The sequence below is a fragment of the Aedes albopictus genome, chromosome 2 (genome assembly GCF_035046485.1).
Source record: "Aedes albopictus strain Foshan chromosome 2, AalbF5, whole genome shotgun sequence".
Lineage (NCBI taxonomy): Eukaryota > Metazoa > Arthropoda > Insecta > Diptera > Culicidae > Aedes > Aedes albopictus.
In genome coordinates this window covers 360,064,365-360,075,279 of record NC_085137.1, presented here as the reverse complement: position 1 = coordinate 360,075,279, position 10,915 = coordinate 360,064,365, and the positions used below count along the sequence as shown (strand labels likewise).

The 10,915-nt window shown below is 41.6% G+C and overlaps 1 protein-coding gene across 1 annotated transcript; it reads right to left on the bottom strand.

The window, feature by feature from the left end:
- Positions 1–505: 505 nt before the first annotated feature.
- Positions 506–9,189, bottom strand: LOC109406059 (protein krueppel-like). Its single transcript, XM_062852851.1, has 2 exons — positions 7,645–9,189; positions 506–1,320 (listed from the first exon to the last, which is right to left on the bottom strand). The coding sequence occupies exon 1, from the start codon at positions 8,865–8,867 to the stop codon at positions 7,671–7,673; it is 1,197 nt and encodes a 398-aa protein (XP_062708835.1). The 5' UTR covers positions 8,868–9,189; the 3' UTR covers positions 506–1,320; positions 7,645–7,670.
- Positions 9,190–10,915: the final 1,726 nt, after the last annotated feature.

The following is a 10,915-nucleotide window of genomic DNA, read 5'->3' as shown; positions in this document are numbered from 1 at the left end:
GCTCGCATAACAATATGCAAATTTATACAAAGGCAGGCAAAGAAAGCCCTTCAATGACTGTGGGAGTGCTCAAGGAACAGTACATTGAAGAAAGGCAAGCCAAGATCCAGTGGCAATGTTGAGCCACAAAGAAGAAGAATATCAAAACGTAGTGCTATTTTTGTTTTAACTATTGTTGGGGAAGAAAACCCGTAGTGAAACTTTAAAACCATCCCTGCATGGATCTCAATGTTTCTAAACCCAAATCACATAATCTTTGAATTTGAATTTTTGAGACTAACCAATGGGGCACGTTCGGTGTAGCACTAGATTTGTAGTAATGAGCTGAATTTTTGTATGTTGAGAAGGTGTCCTATTAAGTTTTGTATGAAATTTAAGAATAATTTCAATTTGCTTGGGATCCGGATAACTCCTTCTTACTGACTTATTGTCCCAACTGGGACTGAGACCCATCGCCTATATGATCCCAGACAAGGATGTTCGGATAACTATCAACTACATAACATACTTATTTACTTACGTTTACTTTATTAGCAAGAATGAAAATGAAATGTTCGTTTGAAGATGATGTTTTCTATAACCAAAGGAAGAACGTTTGTAGCTCAACTTCAGAAGATGACCCATTTTAAATGAAAGAAATAAATAAAAGCCTAACTGTTTAACTTACTGCGCTAATACTACAAACACAATGCACTGCACTAATCGGATGGTAACAAATCAAACCCACCGGCTTGGGATTGCAAATAAACAGTTTCACAGACAGTTTAAGATATGATGACTAAAATAACAGAGTGTTCTTTTAGAGAAAACTTAAACAACTTGCAGGTCTTTCTTGATAAACAAATAGGTATACAACAGTAACACAGAACGTCGAGTGCGAATTACAATGTCAAGTAAAACTTTGAAGTATTACATGCTGTTCGATCTTAAAACTACGTATGCTTAAGTAACTTCTATCTGGGTGAATGATTTAGGAAGCGATGATGGCAAGACTGTGTGTAGTTGCCTGGTCGAAACCAAATTATTTTTGCTTTTGGGTGGAAGATAATGTTTACTGGGGAATAACAATTTTACGTATTTCCAAACTCTTTTATGTTTTGATTTTTGTAGCGTTCGTTACGAGTTTTTTTTTGTGTGTGAGTGGTACAGCTTAGTAATATCATACTTCAATTTCACTGTCAAATCTCTAATGTTACTTGAGGGGTAGGTTTGTCTCCGATCTCGTCCTCGTTGATAATCTCATCCAATTCTCTATGGGTTAGTGCATAGTATGCTGTCGAATGCTATTATAATGTAGCGGCCAGATTTTCCGATGTTTATCTGAAAATAAGGGAAAATACATAAGGAAAAAACGGTAAGGGTCGAAAGCTTCAAAATATTATTGTTGGTAGTTTGGCTTATAATAAATTATTATAAGCCAAACTACCAACAATAATATTGTTGAAAAATTCATTTCGTCATATCTGAATTCAATTCCCTACAGCTCATTTTACAAGCTGAATCTGAGAATATGGTATATGAAAAACTTGTGCGTCTAGACCAGTTCTGCAAGAAAGTCACGGAAAAACCACTACTTTTCGAATATTTCAGGTAAATGTCACGGACTACCTTCGAAAAATCCCAATGATATTCACGGTGAATATCATTTGGCATTTTTCGAAGGTAGTCCGTGACATTTACATCAAATATTCGAAAAATAGCGGTTTTTCCGTGACTTTCTTGCAGAACTGGTCTATCCGCAGAAGTTTTTCATATACCATATTCTCAGGTTCAGCTTCTAAAATAAGCTGTAGGTGATTGAATTCAGATATGACGAAATGAATTTTTCAGCACTGAATTAATAATGCATTGTATTGAAAAATAAAGTTTTTTTTTTGCATCCACAGTTCTTTTTAATTTGAGATATATAAGCAATCAAAAGGCCAATTGGTCAATTAACATCTAAATAAACGACTCATGAAAAATATTTCGGTATACCAAATCAAATTCGATAGATTTAAGCATTTTAAGTTAGTATGTAAACTTGCATGCAACTTTTGGAGGGTGACTTGTTTGGGAAATATCGTACCTAACATTAATCGCTTAAAACTATCAAATTCAATTTTGTAAAATGAAATATTTTGAGTCGTTAATTTAGATGTTAATTGACCAATTTACATTTGGATTGCTTAAAAAAAAAAATTTCCATGCCTAATGACTTGCAGTTAAAAAAGCCCAGTGTTGAATATTTTGCCCTATAAATTGAAGTATAGCTCAAAATTGTGACGTGCTGGAGCAAATCTGAGCCCGGATTCGGATTCAGCGGCCCAAAATCTGTCAGAGACACATAAGTTTGCTCTTGAGACAGACAAAAAGTTATTTTTTGTTACGCTGTGTAATCTTTTGACATGTTATTTTAAATTTTGTGTAATTTTTGTTATAATTCTTAGAAGTCTGTCCTTCGGTCCAAGGTCATAAATACATAAAAAAAACATAATATGGTAATGGCCAAGACGTACGACATGAAAAATAGCCCACTTTTACCACATTCCTCACTTACACATTTTGTATTAGACATCTGAAATTTTCTTATGAGTTTTGATTTTTGAAACATTGTATATTACTTTGCCCATTACGTGCTGCTGAAGTGCTGATTGCACTCCGCACATAAGAGCAAAGATTTAGCCTTAGCTCACGAGAATAAACACCAGCACCTGCTCTACCTTCGAGCAGGGAGCCATCAGTGTAACATACGATGCCGTCTGAAATACTTCTCTCCAGATAACCAGATGTCTACTCTTCCCGGGAAGGGAATTTCGTGGAAAATGCCCTATATGGAAAATTACAAGCAATTGTAAGATCACTTGGGGCAAGGACAACTTTGTCCCAATTCACCAAAAGTGGAAACAACGAGGTGTATGTTGAACTGCGGTTCACAGGAGTTTTCTCTAGTAAACCGAGTACCCATAGGCTGTAAGTGCAAGAAAGTGCTTCTTGTTTGAGATGAATGTGTAGTGGGGCAACGTCAAGAGAACTTCGAGCGCTGCCGTAGGAGTTGAAGAGAACGCTCCAGACATCGCCATTAAGCGCATCCTTTGGAGATGGCCTAGCTTTGATTGGACCGTTCTCACTTCGCCCTTTTGCCACCACACAAGACATCCATAGGCCAATATTGGACGAACAACAGTTGTGTAAATCCATCTGATATACTTGGGTTTTAGACCCCAACTTATACCAAAGGTTCCCCGGCATTGCCCAAAGGCCATACAAGCTCTCTTGATTCTGAACTCAACATGAGGTGTCCAGGAAAGCTTGGAATCAAGAATGACACCATTACGGTTTCGCTTTTCCGTGAAAAGCACAATAGATGTTTTACTCGGATTTACTGAAAGGCCATATTGGCGACACCAACCCTCAACTACCGGAAGAGCGTTTTGCATCAGGTCGAAAAGGGTGCTGATGCACATGCCGACTAACAATGTTAGGTAGTCGTCGCAAAACCATAAGTAGGAAAACCGCTATTATTGAGTTGCCTCAATAGCGTATCTGCTACGAGATTCCACAAAAGTGGTGATAAGACTCCCCCTTGGGGGAATCCACAAACACTCAATTTCCTTGACGCAATGTCGAGAAGAGATGTCGGTTTTTGAGCATTTGGTGAATCCTATTGGAAATCATTGGAGATATACCATGACCTCGTGCGGCTTCCAATATGGCATCGAAAGGCACTTTATCTAAGAAAACACCCAAGCAGGATTGCTTTTCAGCGAATGCCTTCTCGATATCGTAAATATTTTTGTGTAAAAGAGTCACAGTGGACTTTCCAGATTGGTAAGCATGTTGGTTCACATGAAGAGGCACATTGGCCAGATGAACATCACGGATGTGATGATCGATAATGCATTCTAAGCATTTCAGAAGAAAAGAGGTCAAACTGATAGGTCTGAAGCTCTTTGCTTCTTTATACGACGCACGACCCACTTTCGGAATTAACTTTACACTAATTTCCCGCCAGGATTTGGGAATATACCCTGTGGCAAAACTGCAAACAAGTTGTTGTTTCAAAACATGTTTGAAATAATCAAATCCCTTCTGAAGCAAAAGAGGATAAATCTCATCTGCCCCAGTAGATTTGAAAGGAGCAAAGCTATTGAGTGACCATTCAATCGATTTTAAAGTTATGATACTCCAAGCCGAAGCTAAAGAATCATAACTACAAGAAAAGATATCAGGTTCATCCGAAGATGTAATATCCACACATCCGGGGAAGTGTGTGCTGAATAAACATTCCAAAACTTCCTCATTAGAGGAAGTGAAATCACCAATTGGCAAACGAAGTTCGTTCACTTGAAAATCCTTAGATTTTGCAAGGATTTTGTTCAACCGACTGGCTTCACTCAGACTGGAAACATTTGTACAAAGGTTTTTCCAGCCGGATCGTTCAGCAGACCGGAGAGCTTTCCTGTAGGCCTTGCAAGCCGACCTGAAAGCCTCCGAACCAGCCGAACGTCGTCTGTTCCAACTCTTTCTACATTGTTTCCTGAGCTTCGCCAGATCAGAGTTCCACCAAGGGGTTCCTCTTGTGGTCTTCACAGACCGTAGAGGGCATGCTTCTTCAAAAGCTTCCATGATGAAGGTCGTTGTAGTATCAACGGCATCATCTAAATCACTTGGAGTGCCAATGGATGGTGAGTATCCATGAAATGTGGCCGCAACCAAATCAGTAAAAAGATCCCAATTTGTTGACCGGGAATTCCTGAAACGCAATGTTTGCGAAGTAACATTTAAATGTTCAAAAAAGATGTAGCGATGGTCAGATAAAGATTCTTCATCTGACACATGCCAATTGGTCAGCTCGTGACTAATTCTGCTAGAGCAAAGCGTTATGTCTAACACTTCCTCTCTAGCAGATACCATGAAGGTTGGGCGGTTGCCTATGTTAAGTAATGCAAGATCTGTACTACTTAATTACTCCATCAAACTGGAGCCTCTCAAGTTAATGTCTGAGCTGCCCCAGATGATATGGTGAGGATTAGCATCACTGCCAACAATTAGCGGAAGGCCTTTTGAAGTACACTATGCGATGACTTGTTTGAAAGCATCCGTAGGGGATGGTTCATCATGCGGTAAATAAACCGAACAATAGACGTATTTCCTGTTGAGGTTTCCAACAGATACATCAATTGTGATAGCACATACATCTCTGGTGGTAAGTTCAGAGATGAGTGTAGCAACTATTGCGTTGTTGACAAGCACACAGGCTCGAGGCATGACACGCGAGTTTGCCATTTCATGTTTACTGAAAGGCAAACACCGGGTTCACAAGGTTTCCTAGATAAAAATTCCCCTTACGGAAGTAAGGTTCTTGGACCAAGGCCACTTGGGCTGAACCATTTTGCATAAGTCTGCAAACATTGATTGTTGCTGTTCTTTTATGCTGAAGATTGATCTGAGCTATCCTAACCGTAGCCACTACCCAAACTAGGCAAGATTAAACTCTTCGCAACAACAGCACAACAAAGAACAGCAGCAACAAAACCAGATCGGTATCGATTGGAAAACGCCAAAGGCGAGGATACACCGACTACACTATGTAAATCATATAATGCGAAATCATATAGGTGAAAATTTAAACTAATTAACAACATCTTCATAATCCCGCCCTTATTTAGCCTCAAGTGAGACTAAAGAAGGGCAGCCGATTGTCTCGGAGAAAGACAAGGTCCACTGCACCATTGCTCCGGTTAGCGCAGTAAGGGCAACATACTGTGGAGGGCGCCCTGGTACTCCACAGGCTCCGTTTGCGGTTAGGTTTTTATTAGACCCCCTAGCCATTCATTCCTAGGCACGGTAAGCATGAAGCCGCATCACACCATAAATTAGGGGTCACCTGTTGGTGTACTCTTACCACTGGAACAGGTGGTCCGTAGTGTTATTCTTAGCCAATTGAGTCAATCGATACCGACACTATACAGCTATCTAGGCTGATCGAGAAAAGAAGTTAATATTGATGATCAACTTCATACGGGTCCAAACAGCCTTAAAATGACTCAAACTATTATATTTTCTCAAAATACTATTCATCAACTGTGAATATCAACTATTCCTAAGACCACAATTTAAAGCCGAATGCTGAAAGTTTTCCAATTTGTAGAAGACTTCAGTAATCCAAGATATAAGGTACACCGGGGCAAGTTGAAACGGATTGGGCAAGATGAAACACGAAGTTTTAAAATAGATTTCAATACAATTTGGAAATTTTTCTCCCGCCAAAAAATTGTTTGAATCAAAAACTATGCGTTATGGCATTCAAGCTGTTCACCATCATTGGATAGCATCATGTTAACCTGCTGTTTTATCTTGCCCCACTTGTTTCAACTTGCCCCGGTGTTCCTTAATTCTAAAACCGGTTTTAAAAACAGATTTTAAAAATGTTTTCGTTTGTTTTCTATGTGGTTTATTTGTAAAATTTAAGTATTTATTTAGTAATTCAACGGGGAATACATTCTTAAAAATCTTATAGAATTTTTAGCTACAATGTTTTCTTAAAGAAAATACTGTCAAAAGTTACCTTCAGAATTCCAGTGAAATTTCAGGAATTGAGCAAGATACTCTTCAAAAGATTTCCTTTCGTTTAAACTTTCTCTGAACTCTTTTTTTTTCAGATTTTCCTGAAGCTAACTGGAAAATACATTGCAGTCTGATAGGAATTTTACTAAATACTTTTTTTTCCTAGTAGAGGTTCGACTGGGAAGTTGACTTATTTCTCGTCCAAGAAAAGCGTTGATTTTCTTATCTCATCGCCAACGTTTCGATCCAGATGTTGGGATCTAAATCGTCCAAATTTGTTTGAATAAACTTCATAGAAAATCTTGTTTACTGGTTTTCGTTTTGTTCTCCTTCATAGAGTTGTACAAATTTTCAGAATTCCAAAATTCAAAATAAAGGCTTCGATGAACTTTGCAGGAAAGCTACGGTTTAAGACTTTCTTCCGAAAATTTTTAAAATTAACTCCGATTGAACACTATAATTACAAAGAACTACAACGTTTTGTAGTTTTTTATATTTTGCACAATATTTAAAAAAAATCAACTCAGTGATTTTATGTTGGATCCTGTAAATTGTTGAAATTAATTTCCTGAATGATTTGCGCCCTTTCTCTATTTGAAATTGAATTTTGGCCCGCAAAGCACACATCTGAAGAACCAAATGATGGCCAAATGGTGATGACCAATCAATCAACTGTTCAGCGCAGACCTTCACATAGTTTTCAGATTTGTACTCTTGAAAATTAGAGATGCGGCATCGTTATATCTTCATCTTAAATGAGATTCGTGTGTAGGAATCAAAGGGCCCATATAGCCGCGGCGGTAAACGCACGGGTATTCAGCATGACCATGCTGAGGGTGACGGGTTCGATTCCCGGTCGGTCCAGGATCTTTTCGTAAAGGAAATTTCCTTGACTTCCTTGGGCATAGAGTATCTTCGTGCCTGCCACACGATATACACATGCAAAATGGTCATTGGCAGAGGAAGCTCTCAGTTAATAACTGTGGAAGTGCTCATAGAACACTAAGCTGAGAAGCAGGCTTTGTCCCAGTGAGGACGTTACGCCAAGAAGAGGAGAGGAGTGTAGGAATCATACGATCAATGTGCAAAACTTACCTAGTTCTAACGTTGTCCTCGGCGTTCTACTTTGGACCAGCATCTATTCCATGCACCCGGCGATTGTGCCGGTAGAAGCTTTGAACGAATCGGAACGAAACGTTGCACCGTTCGCAGATGAATGGCTTCTCGCCCGTGTGCTTGGTCATGTGAGTCTTGAGCAAACAGGGCCACTCGAACGTTTCCTCGCAGTAAGGACAACCGATGGATTTTTTCAATCCTCCTTTTGGGCAATTGGCGTCGTCCACCAACCGATGGGTTCGCTCCATGTGGGTTTCGAAATCTTCCTGGCTGGGGAAAAATTCTTCGCACTCGACACAGTAGTGGTTGAAATTGGTCAGAATGGGTGTGCTGGATGAGCTGTTCGGGGAGGCATTTTTCTCCGGTGTTGGATCGGAATGATGCCGCCGCATGTGATGTTCCAGTTTGCCAATGCGGTTGAATCGTTTGCCACATGTTTTGCAGTCCAATCGTGTAGTTTTGTGCGTTTGTTCGTGTACGTATAAATTCAGAGCAGATTTAAGCTCTTTTGCGCAAATCCCACATTTGAACACACCATCTTCGACCTCACTTCCAGAGACATGCTTCAACAAAGGTAATTCGTCATAATTGATCCAATCACGTTCTTCATCGTTGTCTGCGTCTTCGCTCGCAGGCGTTGGATTGCTCGCTGGAGGTTCTGCAGGGTCGTCTATGTAGCTGATGTGAAACACTTGACCATTTTTTACCACCACTTCCTCTGCTGGCGCAGCTGCGTCGTTCACTACTGGTCGTTCAACGACGGGTTCCAGGTTGACCGGTACTGGTACTGGCACTGGCGGCATTCCTACTGGGAACGGTGGTTGTTGAGGTGGCTGTGGTTGAAAGTTGAAGTGGTGAGTGGATGGTATGATGGGAGGAGGTGGTTGTGGTTGTGCCATCGGAGGCGGTATTGCTTGAAGCGCTGCCAGCGGTGAAGTATATCGAGGATATCCTCTGTGAATTGGTCCCATCATGGAGGGGTTCGGAGGACATGGCCCTGGAATCATCGGTCCCATGGGCATCGGTATGCCGGCCAGCGGAGGAACGAAATTATAACTACCGTTATCGAACTGCGGTCCCATCATTGGCGGAGGGGGAGGATGATGAGGTGGTTGCAGTGGTGGGGGATAGTTTGTAGGCCCCCCGTCAAATTCATTCCAATAGTTGAACAATGGATCTTCCGAATATAGATTTGATTGCATCTAGTAGGGTAGATTCGTTAAACACCGACTCACAAGGTTTTATCTAAACTTTTCAATTGCACTATCACTAGCGGCGATTCAATTGGCTTCAATCACGTAAGAAAAACTCTTATAAGTCACTTGAAAACAGGTAGAAAATCTATTCCATCCTCTGCCTGGAGCAAAAGGTAGCTCGTGAAATATATTGACATTTTTTCTTCACATTCTGCTTTCTACACAAAACATCACTGAGCCGTGTGGCCAGTCGAATACCACTGAACATGTTGATTTTCCGTTGGATACGTAAGGGCATCTCCATGCAAAACATAGACAAAAATTACTTCTACCTGAAACCTATAGGTATTTTTAAGCGTATGTTCTTTGAACGTCAGTCATTTGTTTCGTTTAATTTACCTGATGATTGAAATCAGATTTATGAATGAAACTCTGAATTAATCCATCTATGGCGAACAGAACCCTTCTTACACTCATTAAGATTTTTGCTGTATTATTCGTATTTAACATATTTATTGTGCCTCTTGGTCATTCAATAAAATATTATAGAATTGGTTTCCAAAATAGCATAATTGATCTTGGGTAACCTAGATCCATTTACATCATTCATCAAAAAGAATTTATTTACATGTAATAGGTGTCGCGGCCGGGCTGCAAAACGGTGAGTCGATAAGGAGAGCGTCCAATATAGCTCTGGTCCTCACAAGTTCCTACCTCATGCTTCCACGGGTCAAACGATGACAAAGACCGCCAGCTAAGAGTTGTGTGCTTAGCTGGTAGCGCAGCCTGGGCACTGTTGTCCTTCTGACTTCAGCTAGATTGAGGAGGTACGATCCGAGTGTCTGTTCACCAAGGAGGTGCGGCTCAAACAGCGTCTGTTCTGGCATCCAGCGGCTGAGTAAGAAACGCTGCACCACGCCCAGCTAGATCCAAGGTGGTAGCCCCATCAGCGTGGTCGTCCCAGTGTTGGTTGGGACGTTAAACAGAACTGGCACGATGGCCCTCCGGCGGGACAGGAGTGTTGGCGTAGGCCCAATAAGCCACCCGTAAAAATCCCCATTGCGAATAACATAGGAGAAAATACGACTCGATACAATCGGCAAAGACCCACGCGACGAAATAAGGACTACGATTGGAAACTTGGAACATGGAATTGCAAGTCACTTGGTTTCGCAGGATGTGACAGGATAATCTACGACGAACTACATCCCCGCAACTTCGACATCGTGGCGTTGCAGGAACTTTGTTGGACTGGACAGAAAGTGTGGAAAAGCGGGCATCGAGCGGCTACCTTCTACCAAAGCTGTGGCACCACCAATGAACTGGGAACAGGATTTATAGTGTTGGGCAAGATGCGACAACGTGTGATCGGGTGGCAGCCGATCAATGCAAGGATGTGCATGTTGAGAGTTAAGGGCCGTTTCTTCAACTACAGCATCATCAACGTCCACTGCCCACACGAAGGGAGACCCGATGACGAGAAAGAAGCGTTCTACGCGCAGTTAGAGCAAACATACGATGGTTGCTCGCCGCGTGACGTGAAAATCGTTGTCGGCGACATGAACGCGCAGGTAGGAAGGGAGGAAATGTACAGACCGGTAATCGGGCGAAACAGCCTGCACGCCGTATCGAATGATAACGGCCAGCGATGCGTAAACTTTGCAGCCTCCCGTGGTATGGTAGTCCGAAGCACCTTCTTTCCCCGCAAAGATATCCACAAAGCCACCTGGAGATCACCCGACCACCAAACAGAAAACCAAATCGACCACGTTCTAATCGACGGTAAATTCTTCTCGGATATAACCAACGTCCGCACATACCGCAGTGCGAATATAGATTCGGATCACTACTTAGTCGCTGTATGCATGCGCTCAAAACTTTCGACAGTTATCACCACGCGTCGAAGTCGAACGCCGCGGCTCAACATCGAGCAACTTCGTAACGTAGAAGTGGCTCAAGACTACGCGCAGCAGTTAGCAGTGGCCCTACCAACGGAAGAGCAGCTTGGCGCAGCTACACTTGAAGATGGCTGGAGGGACATCCGATCCGCCATA